Source organism: Nomia melanderi, chromosome 12, assembly GCF_051020985.1.
Source record: "Nomia melanderi isolate GNS246 chromosome 12, iyNomMela1, whole genome shotgun sequence".
NCBI lineage: Eukaryota > Metazoa > Arthropoda > Insecta > Hymenoptera > Halictidae > Nomia > Nomia melanderi.
In genome coordinates, this window is record NC_135010.1 from 7,783,283 (window position 1) to 7,802,001 (window position 18,719).

At 41.1% G+C, this 18,719-nt stretch overlaps 1 protein-coding gene across 3 annotated transcripts in view; it reads left to right on the forward strand.

Annotated features, from left to right (window-relative positions):
* The window catches only part of Src64B (Tyrosine-protein kinase Src64B), an 80,836-nt gene that overhangs the window by 52,507 nt on the left and 9,610 nt on the right, over positions 1-18,719 (forward strand). For 2 of the 3 annotated variants that reach the window (XM_031974920.2, XM_031974919.2), the window contains exon 2: positions 17,796-18,034. In XM_031974920.2, coding sequence (XP_031830780.1) covers positions 17,992-18,034 — 43 coding nt within the window. In that variant the 5' untranslated portion in view covers positions 17,796-17,991. Of the gene's footprint in view, positions 1-10,483; positions 10,833-17,795; positions 18,035-18,719 lie in introns of all 3 variants that reach the window. The other variant, XM_076372888.1, reaches the window with a different exon arrangement.

The window sequence follows — 18,719 nt, forward strand, 5'->3', positions numbered from 1 at the left end:
TCGCCAACGGGCTTAATCATCAGCTTTGAGGAAATAATGGAGTTGCTTTTACGGTGTTAAGCTCGAACTTACCAGCGCGCTGCAAATTTCCCAGGAACTTCGCGGGACTGTTGCTTCTGCATCCATCACGCCGAAGCTATTACAAAATTTAATTAAGCGAACGTTAATTTATACAGGGTACGAAGTTTCGAGGAAAAAACTGGGACTCGGCGAAGCTGCGTGTAATATTTCTGCCGTTGTAATTGCAATGTTGCCGATCGGCCACGCGTTTACAAGAAATAAACTACAGTTCGCGATTATCTTGTTGGCTCTTACGTGGTTAGCCTTCTGTCTTGTCTCTTCTATTTTTGCCGGTCGCAGTTTTCCTTTTCTTCCTGCCTTTTATCTGAAGACTGAAACGGCACATTACTTTATTGTATTTTTCTTGTTCTGATCTAATATTGGACGGAGATTACGTTCGTTATCTGCTGTTATCAAACTGCAGTCACTCGAGTGTGTCTTCTTTTTCTTTAAGTATATATGTTCTTGGTAGGAAATAACTTGAGGAGTTTTTTCATAAGCACAGATTTATTATTATCAGTGTTATGTCAGCGTTCTAAAGATTATAGAATGAAAGTATCTAGACCAAGCTCTAAAGTTTCTCTCGTCATTTTTGTTGTATGGTTTTCCAACGAGATATACTCTTTGAAGAAATTTATTCATTCGTAGCTTCACGATTTAACGTATGCAACAAAATAATAATATAACAAAATACTAGACTAATATCCTCGAATGGAGATCCAGCCTAATGCCAGGCGACAGTCAGCTGACTTCATGAAATAGTGGGGAACGACGGCGCGCTTATAAAGAGGTCTGGGTCAAGTAGACCCAGAGTGGTCGACAAAGCGCGCTCATAGGGAGGGAGGAAATTTTCAAGCGTTTAATACTCATTTCAATTAGTCCCTGAAACCGCAATTCCAGACTCCGCGCAAAATTAATTAGATTCTCTGTGACGAAAGCGGGAAAAGTGGGCTGCCACAGAATTCTCGATCTCATTAAAAAATAAAAAGTGAGAAAGAGGGTTAAACAAACAAAACCAGGGAGCGCGTTCCAGATTATCGAAATTCACGAACGAGTTCCATGAAATTACGATCCTTTTCATTGCGAATTTAATGAGTCCCGCGACAATTAATTCCTTACTAATAAGATATCTAAATCAATGTTATTACTTCGAAAATAAATCAGAATGAAAGACCAATTTGCTGTTGCCAATATTCTATTTATTAAACAGAAATGCCGATTACAGTGAACAATAAATTTCTTTAACCCTTTGCACTTCATAATATTTTCATTATAAACATCCATTATTTCTTAAAGGAATATTAATAATATTATTTGAAACTTATATATATATAAAAGTATCTTGCATACACTAAGGAACAGAATTGTTTTATTTCTGTTTTATATACGTTTCATGTGTCGATATCTTATTTACATTATTATTCATATTATTTATATTATTTAACAGTACAACTACCGAGCAGTTAAATAGTCTCTCTGAAATTGTTCTATAAAAACCTCAACAATGCATTATTGAGACTGCAGTTGGTTTGCAATTCAATTTGTGTACTGCTAAACCAGTTGCTCTAGTACTTTTTCGGAGAAGCATCTGTTATCTGTTGAATAACTGGAAAAAATGAACTCAGGAATAGGTCATTTTGACCCATCCGGTAGTTCTAGTGTTAATATTGAAATCGCGCGCAAGGGGTTAAATTAGCAGCTGATCTTCAGATGGACGAATTTTCGGCCGGGCAGCAAACTTCAAGCTCGGAATTTTTATATGTCTGCCGCGGTATCTCGGCCGCGTTACGTTCGAGATTATAATCCGGCTTCCAATTACGGGGATCAGCGCGCTGTGGTGGGAGAGCGCGAGTTAAAGCTCGTCACGTCGTAAAAGTACGGTCAAGGACCGAGCGTTTCGGTCACCGATGAAACCCACCAGCGAATAACGCGGGTTTTTGCCAACGACGCGGAACAAAGCGTCACCCAGGAACCCGAAGGAAGAGAGTTGCTCTTCTGTTCCTGAAGCATCAATAATAATTTATTGTAGACTCTGGAACCTTTACTTTTTGGGTGTACTTCCTGGATTAATTTAATCTGGATTAGCTTCAGCTCGTACACAATGAAGCTCTCTAACTTCTGCACCCACAAACATTTGCGAACTTCTCAATTGTGCATTGAAACTTCGGTTTCTCGATGGAAAAATACACCTGACCCTCGATTCACGCGAGCCTCTTTTTTACGCGATAGTTTTTACGCGATCTAAATTTAGTAACAGTGAATAAAATATACTTTTGTTTTCTAAAATCTAATTATTACTATTTCTTTCGTTAAGTTTCATATAAATGAAATGTTATTTGGCTATTCTCAGTCGCTAACCTTTATAATACACGTAGACGCAGAATAAACAACGAATTCTTTTCTTTTTTCACTAAATTATTAATGATAATGTACATTCGTCAGGCAGATTTGTTAAAGAAATCGTGGGGGGTTAAAGAAGTGTCTGCACGTTTGCAGTCATTCTAAAAGAAGAAATCAGGAATGAGTCATTTTCACCCATCTGGTAGTTCTAGTGTTCAACTATTCCGAAATCTTCATCGCGAGTCTCGCTCGCCATTGTTTGGCGAGGGGTTAAACACCCTCGTAAAACACGGACGCAATTGCGTTATCATCGAGCTCCCCGTCGCAATAAAACGTTTCCAGGAATAGAATCCGAGAAGCTTATTTACGTGTCCAAACTATCTGGAGGACATTTACGGAATTAGATGAAACGAGCGCGGCAGCGCCGCGGGATCGTTCGCAGCCCCGGGGACAGGCGCAAAGATAGAACCCGCGGAACACGGAGGGTCGCCGCTGGCCTGGGTGCAACTTCGATGGAAATGCAAATGCGTCATAGACGAAACGCTGACCGAGAAATTGCCGAGGCGACGCGATGTAATTCGCTCCGTAAGCTCGGCCGAACTGTGGAGACGTGATGGTTGCTTAACCCTCGCCGTGCAGCGCCTGGGTCCGTCTGGACCCAGTTGATGACTATTATTTTCGTTCATAATCTTTGCACCGTTCAATCGTTTCGTTAACATAATGTTTCATGGTAATGAATTGTTTAATGGTAAGCTTAATCTTAAAGAGTATCTTGTAATAATAGAAATGTATTTCTTCAAGGATGCTGATTAGCCTCGTTGGCACTTGTAACAAAATGTCTATTGATTATATTATTAATATTTCAGAGGAGAAATGAGGAATTATTTTCTTAGTGTAGTTATCAGCTTACTAGTAGATTATCGAATATATCATATTTTGTAATGTTCTTGTCAAATTCATTTTATTCATTTGTAATACATACAATTGATAACTCTTCAGAAAAAATGCAACGTCAAGCGAATAATTAATTCTGGTTGCAAAGGGCATCTGGACGGAAGGGGACACAAGCTTCCGCGAAAACGGCGGTCCTCAATCACAGAGAGCCGTAATTAATTATCTGTGACAGGAAGTCCACGATTCGAACCATGTATTTTTACTCCGAGTTGCATAGCTGATGGACAACCGTCGCCCGAAGTCGGCTAATAGTATTATTCATCCGCCGGTGACGTTGTTTCCGTTCGGACCACCCGCTAACGTTCTTTTACGGGTAATCTTATTGTAAATAGACCAACCGGCCTACCTGGGTCATTATTAAAACAGGGAAGTGAAAAGAGGGTCCGACCGGACGCGTCAGCCTAATTTCCATTGGCAAACAGGTCGAAATTTAAGAGCCCATTAGAATGCTACGTAAGTACATTAACCTGGCAGTAGACGCGAAAAAGAGGGCATTTTCAAGAATTTCTTTTGCATGACAATTAATTCTTCCGATTAAGACCGTAGGATTCTTGGAACATTCACTAATACAAGGTTCGTAATATATTGTTGCCCCTACGTAAGGTTTTAACAATAGAAATAAGAATTCTTGAACATAAATAAATGAAACCTTATCCTAAACAGTAATTTTCAGTGACATAATTTTATCTTTTAACATTCTTGTCCTATCCACTCATTTCACCAACTTCATTACAATCACTTACAGAATCACCTAAATACAATTGCAATTCAGCAAACAAGTTTTACGTAACAAGTTCTACAACTAAAAAGAATTCCGATTTCATAATTTCGAACCAATTATAAAAGCTAACTCCTTGCTCCATGATTTCTTTCCCAATTGCGTTTAATAGAGATATTTTACTTATAATTCATTAAAAAGGAAGGAAAATTCTTATTCTATGTCTACGTTTACTTAGAAGCCTTACAATTAACAACAGACAAATAATATTCATTCCAGACTCGACAGAATTAAATGAATATTTATTAAATTCTATTTGAAACCTTCACCACGAGTCTGACACGATATTCTAGACCAACGGGTTAATTCTTCATCTTAAATCTTAAAAACTTAACATTAACCGTACCAGCACTTTGCTACGGTAACCGGTCAAATATTTAGCTACAAAATAAAGGTAAACAGATTAGATGATATACTTTTTTTTAATGGAAACGGAAACAAAAGGAAACACGAAAATAGAAAATTATGCAATATAAAAATTTATATAAAGTTAAATGAAAGGAAGAACATGCAGAATTTTAAATCCGATCGCTTGACCGGGACGATACGGTTAGTATTAACACTAGAAGTACCGAGTACTGAAATTGACTTTTTCAAACTTCTCTATAGAAACTTCAAGAGTGCATCTATTGAGACGTTAATCGATTCATGATTCAATTTGCATATTGCCGAATCAAATTCTTCAATAACTCCCTGAGAAGCATCTGCTATTTTTTTAATAATCGCGAAACGAAGAAATCTGGAATGAATCATTTTGATCCGTTCGGTAATTCTAATATTAACACGTTGAATGCCGCACGATTTCATAGAGCGAAATACACAAAATGAAAAAATATAATATTAAATCGTCCGATTGAATTGCATTGTTATTATTGCACGTTCTTCTAGCTAAATGTCACGAAATTAAGTAGCATTGTTTGTAACATAGAAATGTTTCCAAATAATGGGTGAGCTGTAGTAATTCAATTTGGTTGGGGGTCACCGGTGACCCCCACGGCAGTCAATGTGTTAAAGAACACAAATGTCTACAAAACCGTAAAAATTTTTATACGAGCAAACCCTTGGAAGTCGTCGAACGAGGCTGTCCCGAGTGGATCCGTGGATGACGTCAGCCGGTGCTCCGAACCGGGTCAAAGATCGACGTTGGTGCGTGACGGGGGAGACACGGGTTCGATCTGTCTCCCCGCGAGGCACCGTGATCGATCCTTTCTACCGATTTTCACGGTTCTCCCGTCGCTGGGATCGTTAGATTTATCGTATCTCGTTTCGCGCCGTAGGAAGAACAGAAATTATTTCACGCCTCGTTCCGTTACGACCGCTACGCCCGCTCGAGCGGATCCACCGTCGCTCCGGCCCGTTTTGTTCTCGGTTCCGGGGGGAACACGGAGACCCGGTCGATTATTGGCTCGTAAATTGTTAAACGAATCTTCGGGACCCGACCGATCGGTGTATTCTGTTCATTAACGGTGATTTAGTGGGCTCGTGGGCGAGCTTCCAGTATTTGCTGGTTCCTGAACAGTTCTTCGGCCTTGTCAGATTTAAACACGGAAGCGATATTGCCTCGCGAGGTATATGTATCATATATGTACGAGCACGATAAGGAATAACTCGATGTGTCTCTGTAGTAAAATGAATTTCTGATCATGTTTCGTTGGGGAAAAGGTGATAGCGATTAGACGAATGTTGACGCTGAAACTACCGAGCATTCAGGGTGACTTATTTGCAATATTTTATAAAAATTAGAACGGTACGTTTCTTGGGGTTCGAAGGGTTCTCTGTATCTCTACAAATACATAAATTCAGTTGAAAATTTTCTGCCAAAGCGTATTCAGGATTTGAATACTTCAAAATAAAAATTCTTATGTGAGTCAATTTGTCCCGTCCGGTAGTTTCTGTGTTAATGGATACTTGAGATCTTCGAAGAGTTGATTTTAGAAGTTTCGTTGATGTATTAAAAATGCTAATCTATTTTATGATTTTTACGATCTTTGAAGAGTTGATTCTTTCGTTGATATATTAAAAATACTAATGTATTTTATGATTTCTTTTTATTAGATTCAGAGTTCATTAATCTCTCAGTAGAATAAGATACTGTGAATTTGCTGCAAGTGTTGAACAACTTTCTCCGGGAATCTAAACGAAAGCTATAAACTACGGGATTAGCTCAAAAAAGCAAGCTGGGATTCTTGACGCACAATAAAAATGTAAATTCGCGTGAAACTCGGCCGCCATAAATATCGCCCGGACGGAATAGCTAAAGTCATTTCAACAATAGTAGATTAGTCATTGTTCTACCCCACAGCACGGACAATAGAAACAGCTCCGGAGAGCAATTTATCGCCTCGCGAGATGAAATAGAGAGAAAGTAGAATCTCTAGATCTCGAACGGCAAATAATTTCTTCGGGAGCGTTCAGCGCGTTTAATCAAGCGAATTGATCTCCGAGGGAAGCGAACTTAATATTTTTAATCCTCCCAGCGAGGACAGCGAAAGAACCCATCGGGAATGTTGGCGAGGGTCGCTTCCGTTCGCTCCGAATCCGGAGATGCCCCAGCCTGAAAATTAGGGGTTGCTGGAGACAAAATTTCCCCCTTGACTTCGGCGAGGCCGTTTCGACCGGTTAGGGGCCGAAAACGTAATTTGCAACGCCTCCGACGACGTCTGTCGTCCCTTTCATCCGTTTCGTCCATCGAAATGGTTCTCGGTACTTACGTGTTACGAATTCTACCTTTATTCTTAGGAGATAAAACATTAACACTTTGCACTTGGAACTTTTCGTGCTAATATAGTACTCTAGTGAAACATTCAGTAAATTTTGGACTGTATTCGGTAGAAATATATAGATGAAAGAAATATTTGATTTCAATATTTCATATCTAATTACGTTACACTTAATATTGAACATCAGGTATCACAAATCTGGTATGCTAACGCTAGAACTACCAGTCAAGTTGACGTTTTGAAATTTTTCTGTGGAAACTCTAACAGTGCTATTGAGATTTCTATTGATTTACAATTCAGTTTGCCTATTGTCGAATCAATTTCTGTAGTAATTTCTCAGAGAATTATCCGTTATGTTTTTAACCATTGTTAAAGAAGCAATCAAGAATGGATCATTTTGACCTCTCTAGTTCTAGTGTTAAAGTAAACGACGAGTTGCTTGCCCAGTACAAAGGGTTCGTAATAATAGTAATAATAGTCAATAACGAAATATTATCAATGTGTTATAACATTAAATAAATACTAACACAGACCTAAACCAAATTATTGATCAGCGAGATCTACAGTTAGGAAACAAAGGTAGTCCATGTAATACGTAAGTACCCGGTTCTCTCTCTCTCTTTCTCTCTTTCTCTTTCTCTCTCGTCTCGGTTAACGAAAATGGTTACCATACACTGGATCATATGTCTTCGCATAATATCTGGCCGTTCGTGTTCTAGACGCGATCGATAGTGCATGGAAATCCGTATGCCTTCCCTTTGCCCGACCGCTGGATGACTCACTGACTGCACGGGGGTGAGACGCTTATGCGTGTTCCGTTTTTTCTGATACCAGTGACTAGAATACCCAACTAGCGTCCATGATACCACGTTCAAATCGGAGCAATTTATTTATTGACGTGGAAACTTGAAAGCCAATATTTGTCACGGTCGTTGCTTCTCCGAGCTTCTTGCGCGTTGTGGATCTTGATTCGATTCGATTAACTCGATGTCTTGGGGGAAGTTCGTTTTGATATCAAATGGAGTTAAGGAGGGTAAGGGTTTTTGTTTGAGTATTGGCAAGAGTTATTGTTCTTTGCTGTATTCCGAGGGTTGCGAGTGAATCTTATTGAATTGTCTTAGCAAAGGTAGCTAAACTCTATTCCCAGGGTTCTATCTATAGAACACTGTTAAAGACTACTCACACGAATAACATGATTGACAACAATAGAAAGAGTTACTAAAAACTAAGCTTCAATTCTCAGTACGTAACACAATAGACTACATAATACATGGCAAACCCCAATTCCAGTTACTAATCCTTTACACTCGAGAGGTGACTTCAAAACTATCTTACAGCATTAAACTTCTTACAATACACCAATATCCAAAATACTGAAATAAAACAGCTTCGTTCCTTAATTTCTATACATCTCATCATTTACAAAAGTATTAAACATCTCTAAAAACATTTCATATACAAACTAATATTCAAGTCATCATACCGCATCCCCTATCCACTAAACCACCCGAACTAAAAGCATCACTCCCATCGAATTCATTTAACCCCTTGCCTTCTAACAACCTGTCAGACACGTGGAAAAGATTTTCAATGTGATTTAACAAACATAAATATTACTCTTCATTGGAATTCAAAGTAAATATTATTCTTCTAATCAATTATTCTACTTATAAGCGAACATGAACGTAGAATATACTTACAATTTTTCTCTTGATTCCCTAAATTATTAACCCATTAAGTCCCAGTGATTTATTAATAGATCACTCACTCTAAATTATTATAGACAATTTATTTGTTAATAATTAATGTGTCTAATGATTAGGATAAATATGAGTTAGTATTTAGAATGAATAAGTTGAATCAGACGTCATTTCCAGATAAAATTTATACTTCATTTAAAGTTTTGATAATTTACAAAATGGTCTATGATTGCACTGCCGCGAGAAATTATTTATAAAATTTGAAATAACAAAGTTAAAATTTTTGCAATTTTTCACTATTTTTCCAAGATGGTATGGACACTCATTACTCGAAATACAAAATTTCATCTAAAAATTAAAAAAGAAAATTTCACGGGACTTAATGGGTTAATTACAATCGTATCGATCAGAGTTGAAAAAGAAATCACGACCATTTCACCTACCAGCAACCAACTCGCGGGGACTTAACATCCGATCATTCATCAAAGGTATCCGAACAGAGGACAAAATATCCTGCAGTAATCCAGGCGGGTTTTATCGCGCGGGACGCGATCGAGGTTCTCGGGTGCGCGGGTAGTCCGGCAACCCCGCAGATTTGTCGGGCTTATTCGAACCCTCGGATATCGTCTTGCCGTCTGTATATATGTACCTCGAGCCCGTGATTTTGGGGGACTACGCCCTTCCACCCTCTTGCACTCTTGCTCTCCTGCAGCGGCTCGAACCCGGCCCGCTCGAGAGGGGCGGCGATCGGACATTATTGCGTCGCAGGGCCGTCCATGTGTTCGTGCACGCGTGCACGTGTGCGTGCACACTGAATTTCCCTCTGTCCGATACACAAATGAATTCTCCCCGCCATTGCTCCCTCCCCCCCCTGTACACTGCCTACGCGCGCACGAAACACGATTACACGATGATGAATCGTGCCCAGGCAAATAATGTAGTCGCGTGTCCATTAGAATGTCGGTCGCTAACGGAAACCTAGTTACGGTACGGCACTGGTGTGTGGCAAATAAAAATAGCAGGGACGATGGGTTTTGCAACCGGGCGACTTTCAACCTCGATCGAACGATATTACCCTATGCGAGGAATTTTTCGACGGGGGATGCTCGGAGGAAATTTGTTGGAAGTGTTCTTCCATTGATGTTTCTTTTCAGGAGTATTAATAGGTTATCTTTGGTCCATTGATGGGAGTAGGTGAGTTCATCGGTTTATTGATTAGTTTCTTGGTTATTTATATTTCTTCTATTATTTTGAGTGCGGCATGCTATTGCTTGGGGTAAAGAGGATAGAGAAGAGACGTGACGTTCATGTTATAGATTCTTTGCGATTATCTTTATTACCGCTTTATTTCTACTATATGCTGTTCAGATAAAAATGGAAACGAGAGAAAATTTGTCGGACGTTCATTAATCGATTTCCGTTGATTATCTCTATTTTATTCGTATATACAGACGCTAAGTACGCGGGCTAAAGGAGACGCTTATTGCCATATTGATTAACGTTTTCTATCAGCTCTGGAAGTCCCCATTCTGTTATTGTTCGCGATAAATCAGTGAATAGTAACTGTATGCCACCTGAACCAGAATTAATAATTGTAAAGTAAGCACTCCGGTTCCTCGCATTTCAATCGAAGCGAACCAATAATCTATAAAAGGAAACCCCTGCGTAAAACACCCTCATCATAAGAGGACATCCATGTCAACAAACAAAAGTAGCTAAAAGACTTTTCGCCGTGCTCCATTCGATCGATCTATCTAAAAGCCTCCATTTCCCTTGACCCATCATCACCAAAAAATGGAGGCACGTTAACATCATGACACCATAACCTAGCCAGCGGGATTACAAGAACCGAAAGGTCTCAATCGTTGAACCCATAAGCGGGCGACGGTTTAATGCGTGCATTGTTCAGCGTCCCTTTTCACTTTTTCCAGGGAAAAAGTTTGTGCGGTTTAAACGGTCCTCGCCTGCAGCCCGTAGGTTCGCGCAGTTTCTTCCCGACCCTCCGTTAATCCTGGCCGCCATTGTGGCCCGGCGGACCCCGGCAACGGTCCTCGGAAAGTGGCGGGAAAGTGCGTCGGGACGAAAATTTTAATTCGTCTTTGTCCGGCGGGGCCGCGGAACCGTCGCCATTGTTCTGTCACATAAAAGCACCATCAGATAGCGGGTGTATATACGGACCACCGTGGGATATCGACCGTCTCTACCCCGTCGTCTGTGCGTGTGATTTTCGTGCGTGTAGCCGCTGCTGTTGCTGCTGGCCCGGCCGACACAGGGTGGAAGGTATCATCCTGATGGCGGCGGTCGTCCTGTGCGAACGCCACGGTAGTGATGGGAGCGCGTTACAAATGAACGTAGAAACTTATGGTTAACTTTCCTTTTTCAATCCTTCGATTTTTGTTTCCTTCTTTTTGCTGCGTTGTTTGAGCTAGTTTATTTTAACCCCTTGACTTACAATATCGCGTCAGACTCGTGACAAAATTTTAAACTGAATTTGAGAAACCTGAGGGTTATTCATTGTTTTAAAAATATAAATTAAGTGTTGCTTTTCTATTATCAATCGTTAATCTTTGGAGTAAACGTAGACATAGAATAAACATCAACATATTTTCTTTTCCTAATGAATTATTAACGATAAAGTAGTTGTATCGATTATAGTTCAGAAGTAAATCATAGGGCAAGGGGTTAATGATGTGGATATATGAGAGACTAGTGTGTTGTTCTGTTCTTAAAAATAAATGAACAATATTGATATTTATTGATTGCTATTCGAACTTTTCGTGATGTTTGCTTCGCCATTTTTCTATGCATAAAGTAAACGTGTTCATATTTCTTTTTACTAATTGAGGTATCTGTCAAAATGGAGATACGTTGTTTTATTTAATGTAGGATTGAAAAAGATTTCTTTCCTTTGTAAAGATCCGTGTATAAATTACTTTTATATAAATTCTAAAATTCCGATTCTCAGCTTCTAATGCTTAAACGGCCTAACTTGCTACGTAAATAAATTTGTCACGTCTCACACTTCTCACTTCTATCCATTAAAATCCTTGTATATTAGAGGTAGAAATTACAAAGTTGAATCATTTAAGGAAACTTATTATTCCATAAATAAATTCCCATTCGCAGCAAAATGCTTCAGATTTTTCGGACACCTTCAGTGCCATCGCTAGACGATTCCACGGGGTTCGCCATTGGGGCGGGCCATACACAAATCGACTACGTCTCGCTCTGTGGACGTTCGTTATCAAACATCGTTATCAAGTTCGTTATGTCGTCCGAATATTCGAGACAAGCCCGCCGGCTGTTTAATTAAAAACTTTTCCTGCTGCGACACGAATGCGGGACGCGGGCGTCTTCTAATTTAGGGAAACGTTCGCTTTCTTCGAGTTTGCCCAAAGGTTCCTGGGACATTTTATGGCCTCCTCTTTGTCCGGCGAATGTCCAAGGAGGGTAGCATGTGGGTGACCGGTGATACCGAGGGTCGCTGGAAATTTCGATGGGAACGGGGATGTTTGATAGCTTTGAACGAACTTTATGGGATTTATGTTACCTACAGAAGGATACTGGGATGCTCTGGTACACCGTCTGACAGTGATCCTTGTTCGAGAAGGATATTCAGACCAGCCTCGCGCCGAATGGTATTGAAAATGCTGATCGTGCGTCTTGTTATACCTTATTTTCGTGTATAGCAGAAGGCATAGAAGATTTAAGCTTTAAATATTAGAAAGCTTGCAAGTTTTACTGATTGAAACTTACGTCGCAAATTCACTGATAAGGATACTTATTCATGTGACAGATACTAATAATTGATGATTTAAATGTGAAGAATATATGAACTTTATAAAATGTTTACTACTCTTTATCCCTTAGTTCTTTATTTCGACGACATTAGTATCAAATATAGAACTTATAATTGAGTTTCCAAGGTAACTCTAAAGTTTAGAATAACCGTATCGCAGAAGATAAAGATCTGTCTCAGGTTTAAACGTTCAAAATGAAATTGTACGTTCGAATTTTATCTAAACCCTTTTCACTGCATTTCATCTCTTAGTTTTCTATCTCGACGACTCAGTATAATGCATCGAGCCCTTAATTCAATTTTCGAAGCACTTAGCTCCATGATCGAGCGAAAGAACATAGCGACGATAGAGGCAGATTTCGGTTAAATATGGATTTTTGAGATGGAACTCCCTGTGCAGAATGTATGAAAGTAAATACCCGTTCGAGAGCAATTTCACGGTACTTCGCCCGATAATTCGACAGCCGGAAGGTGAATCGCCGCGAAAAACATAAATTTCACCGGTGAAGGAGATACGCATAAGTAGACGCTCATCTTTCGCGGTGGCCCGCGGCGGGAAGCAATTGCGACGGGCTTCCCTTATTAACGAGGAATATCGAAGAGAGAACCACATCCTGAATTACATCGCGAGAAATTGCGCGGTCGGCCGGGCGAGAAGATTAAGCGCCGGGCCGATATTAAGTGTCCCTGTTCGCGGATACTTCATCCGAAAATTCATTGGCGTGCCTTTCGAACTCCATTTATAGGCACAATGGAGCATTAAGACTGAAATAATACCCCTAACAAATCAAGTGCTTATAAAGCCATAACACAAAATTTTCCTGCCCTTATTCAATATCAAATTTTTATATTCATCTCGCGGAAACTAGACGAAAGTCTTTTAGACTCTACCAAGTACGAAGCTTTTCAAATATATCATTTATTCTATGTGGTACATTAAGAAGATAATTCATTATTCTTCGTATCTTCGACATTCATATTAAAGCAACAATTTTGCTGTGATACAGACATATTTCTCGCGAATTGCATTAGAAAAATGTAAACTGCATCGCATTCATCGCAAAATGAGGTACTTGCGAATTTAGTTTACTACTGCGAATAGTAAATTAAAGGTACACCGTTGACCATCGCTAACAGTCACAAAATTAACTCACTAACAAGTTAAGAAAACATTCTAGTTCACACAATTGCAACAAACAGCTTCTACCAATTCCTTTCATCCGACCCACCGACAAACTCAACAAGAAACGTTCTGCTTCCCACGATTACACCAAACAACTCTCACGAAATCCTTACATCCAACCCACCAACAAAGTCAAAAAGAAACATTCTAGTCCCTACAATTACTCCAAACAACTCCCGCTAAATCCTCTCACCCCAAAAGTAACCCGGTCAAAGCAATAACTGTCAATGCCCTCCAAAAGCGTTAAACGTTGAATGCACAGGTTAATTCAGTCCATCGTGAAAATTGAAATACCCAGCGTCATCGTTCCTTGATATTCCTTTCAAGCCGGCGACTCAGCGTCCAGCTTGTCCGTAATTTGTTTACCAGGCATCGAGGCCGGGCCGCGCGCGCGTTTCCGGCACGAAAGGGACGTCACGCGCGACAACGAAAATCGGGACGCGGCGACCCGGCCTGTTGGAACTCCGGTCGCAGACGGGATATTAAGCACACACGGGCCGCCGAGTCCCGGGACCATTGCTCAGCCGTGTCGCGAACTCGCAGACCCGTCCGGCGACCTCGTAAATATTTAGACAACCCCCCCCCCCGGACGAATTGGATCGCTACTCGGCACTGTTTTCCGAAAGTTGACGGTGTTATCGGCGAACCGGTCCGCCGGTGCCGCGTCTTCGTGTAATGACGAAAGTTCCTAGGTGATGGGAACGAACGGCGAAGTCGTTCCGATCGATCGGCCCGGTGGGAATCGCCTAACAAGGTTTCGTCGTGCTGCATTTGCATACTTTTTCTATTATGCAGGATTGCCTCGTTGGAAGTTCATCGCGTCGGCGAGTTTCCGCGAGTTTTTTCCACTGTTTGGGGATCGGGTTACGGAGCGCATTTAGGGGGTTGCTCGTTAGTTCGATCTGTGATTGTTGGTTTCGCGGGGATGTCGGGAAATATTTTGTTCCTGCGGGCGATATCCGCGGTGATTTTTAACGAGGCAACCGTACCCGTCAAAATGGCGGTTTTCAGTTCTCCTATTTCGCGGTTATATGTACCTTAAAAGCGTGACACATCCGAAATGATTGAGAAAATTGCTTTCACTTCGATATTGTAATTAATATACGAAGAAACCGACAGAAAATCTAGTATTGAAATTTTTATAAGAATCAGGTATTAATCATCCTCAACGCTCTAGCATTAACCCTTTTCCCTATGATTTGTTTCGTAACTATAATCGATACTACTTCATTGTTAATAATTTATTAGGAAAAGGAACGATTTTTATCCTTATCCTGCGACTAGGTTTACTCCAAAGATTAACGATTGATAATAGAAACGTAATATTCAAGTTATATTTAGATCAATAAATAACATTTAGATTTCTCACATTGAGTTTAAAATTTTCACGAATCTGACACGATATTGTAGGTCGAGGGGCCAATAAAGAAACTGTTAATGGACGTTTGCATTTTCGAGAATTAAAGAGTAACGTGTATATATAGAAAACTAGGAAAGCAAAAATTATGGGAATAACTTTCTCAAATGCACGCGTTTCCGTTTTCGTTGATTTTGTTCCGACGTTACAATAACGCTGAAATTATTCTGGGTTTCGCGTCTCGGAACGAAAATAACTAAATTGCGTGACGGACGTACCGGATGATACCTGTTGGTTAAAAATTGGAATGCGTTTCGTACCGCGCCGCTTTCAGCCCACCGAAATAAAAGGAATTGATATACGGAGTCGGGCGCGCGAGGTAGCTGCGCCGCGGCTCATAATTATGCAAGATGTAATGGTGTGTCATAGACGACAGGAAGTGTCGTCGTGCGCTACCAAATGAACCCTCCACGCTCTAGACACCGTCTAAGTTTATTTATTCTGGCTTGCTCGTGGTTTCGTGTACGCTACCGGTACGATTGCATCTGTCGAAGAACGAACGTGAATAGAGAACAGCGTCCCGGTGTTCCTTGTGTCCGGAGAAGGCCATGGGGATCGAGAGCCACGCGGAAAATCGTGCCAGCCCCCGGGCCCCATTGTCGCACGCGATCCACACGCACGCGATCCATACGCGCATTTGCATTTTCATAAAACCCGTGTACTCTGTTTCCTTTATCTTCGCCGAATAATACTCATTGCAAACTGTGTAGCGTTCAACGCACCGTTCGAGCGACGTTTTTATTCGCGGACACGTTCTCCTTGTTCGAAATTCAATTCACGGCCTCTTATCGATAAGTGTAATTACGACTTTAAGTCGTTCAAAGAATCCAATGGCAGAGGAACCTTTATTTATTCAAAAACCCGCGTACGGAGGAGAAATAACGTTGGAGCTGTGCAACGAACTGTACACTGAGTGTCCAGGTTTGAGATATTTGGAATTGGTAGTGAAGGAAATCGGATGTTACGAAGAAATATTAATACTGGTTTCTTTGGTTTTATTTGCTGGAAAACCTGTATAGGAAAGGAATAATCCTTCGACTCTGTGATGAACAGTACTATGTTTCTAAATTCGTGATCTTTAGGATAATTGAGGGAACGAAGTTCTGAAGAAATATTGATAATACTAGTTTGTTTAATTCTATGTAGTCAAAAACCTGTACGTATGAAAGGAATAATCTTTCGATTCTATAACGAACTATCTAGGTTTCCAAATTTACGATATCTAGAATGATTAATGAAACAAATTGAAAGTAATAAAGAAGTATCGATAATAGTTTCTTTTATTTTACTACAAACACTGGAATGAATAGAAGATATTAGACAATAACGTAGAATCCTAGAAACTCCGTGCATGACAATGTAAGTAGCATTACACAGGGCATAAAGAATTAAGCGCTTTTTTTATTCGAGTAGAATGAACTGTACCTTACAAACTGTGACAAGCAAAGGGGTCGAAAGGGTAGACAGTTACGACACGTTATAAAGTTAACGGGACACAAAGGAGGAAGCGTTAAAAATTTCTGAATGAAAGTGTTCTAGGAAACGGCGTCGTTAGTCGTCCCAGCGTTCACTCTAATTTAGCGTGTTACTCGGAAACACCGGGCACATGCCTGATTTGTCTCGCGCCGAAACGGAACACGCGACCCCTTCGAGTTAAAGAAGACGCACGACACAAGACGAAAACCTGGACGCCTTAAGTCTTCTTTAAATACGGCGTGATCGATGATCCAGCGGGAGTCGGCGTCGCAGTATTCGTGAAATCGTTCGAGATATTAGGTCCGTCCGGGAAAGTTCGGTCGTTTTTCGTGCCGCGAACGCGTCCAACTTAATCTTAGTCACTGGCACAGCATCTGTTACGCTCTCTGATTGCCCGCCTCTCCGGTTGTTCACGTTCGCGTGTGAAAATTAGGATATTCTTTTGACGTTCGATCGTTACGGAAACTTCTGCCGCTCGATAACTTGACGAAAATGCACTTATTAGATTTCTTGGTGTTCTGGATTCGAAACTTTCGTTATTTCGCGTGATTCGTTTATTTGACGTGAAGATTTACTTAATGCGAATCATTTTTTGGAGTTTGTTTAATCGTGTAGCAGCTGTTAGTGATAACTCTGATAGCTTATCGAAAGAATGTTTCAACCTACTTTGACGAAGAGGTTCTATGTTTAAACAGTTAACTATTTTTTATGAGTATATACGTCGTCTTAAAGCTTGAAAGGATACTGATTCTTTCAACGATGAATTCTTTACTGTTTTCATGTAAACATAATTCTTTGGCTTTGGTTTTTCATTGAAATATACGCTAGGTGCATTCATTTCCCGATTTTATCGGGCGCAAAAGAGACTTGTAAAACTAAACTCCACAGTTAACGGGTTAATTGCACGCCGAAATTCTTCAAGTATTTCAAACAAAAGTCTACAACAAAACATTCCAGCAATTCGTTACAGTACGATTCTCCACAATTCAGCGTGCACTTAACTCGGAACAGCGACTACCGTAATCTCCATTTGACCTTCGAGTTGGCAAACCCCCCATCATCTCGAAGACGGGAAAGAGATGCACTACCGTTCCCTACCCAACAATTCGAAAAACTCGCGTACAGTACGGCATTACCGGCGAAAAAGAAAGAGCACTAGACACCGTCGAACGTGATAATAATGGCGTCACGGTCGGAACGTTATCGAGCCACGTTATTTTCCACGGGTGAACGATCGTCTATTCGTAACCGCGAATTATAACAACGTATCCTGCAGCGAGCGCGCGCGCGAACGGCGTCCGCTGAAAAATGTTCCGCCGGCGGTAACAGCCTCGGGACGGTATCCTTGATGGTTTTCTGGCGTTGCAGGTGCGCGCGGAATCAATAAACACGCGATGGAGAGAAGAAAGTGATCCGAAAAATCGCAGCGGAAGCCTCCACCGTTCCCGACCCGGAGAGTTCACGTGATGATGGAGACTTTCCTCGACGGCCGCGTCAGTATAGAAGCCGCGTAGGAAACAGGATCGTAAAACGGGAACCCCGGGCGTCGTGATACGGATCCAAGATGGGCAAGTGTTGCAGCAAGCGGCAAGAGTCACAGCCCCTCGGTAAGTACCCGCCGCTTTCCTCCCAACTTCTATCTTGCGGCTCGTTGCCGCGATAAAGTTTTCTTTTCCGACTCGCGTTCACGCTTTAAGCATCCTGCGGGAAAGTTCTGAGTGGCTGGGAGGATCCTGATGCAGAAGATATCGCCGCCTAGACTCTGCGGCAGCCGTTTCCTGCGGGGTAGCAAAGTTAACCTAATTTTTTCAACCCGACGCCAACTTGATTTTCTCTTGATCTTCTTTCGGAGAGGGCACACCGGTGTGAACCGATGATGTTTCTTGGGATACCTCGGGCTGCCCTTTGAATTACCTGCAGCCAGGAACGGAGTCTTTGTGGATGAAGAATGAACGCGTTATAGGGGGTGGCAGAGTCGACACAGTTTTTTAGACTGGCAGCTGGACCTTCTCTTGATCGTTTCTTGGAAGCGTTTGTATGGCTGCGGATATACCAGGTTGCGACTTGAGCGGGCTTACCTACGGTGGAAGAAAGAAAGATTGGCTCTGCGCCTGGGGAATAGAACTGGTAGACGGGAGAAGAATCGCTACGATTCTTCGGGCTCGTAGTATTTTCTCCTGGTTTCTTCTTGCAACTTCTTTCTTCTGTCGGTTTACATATTCTTGAGGAACTTTTGATTGGCTATTGTGAACGGTTGGGTACAGTGATAAGGGGTGATCTTTGCGTGGTTGA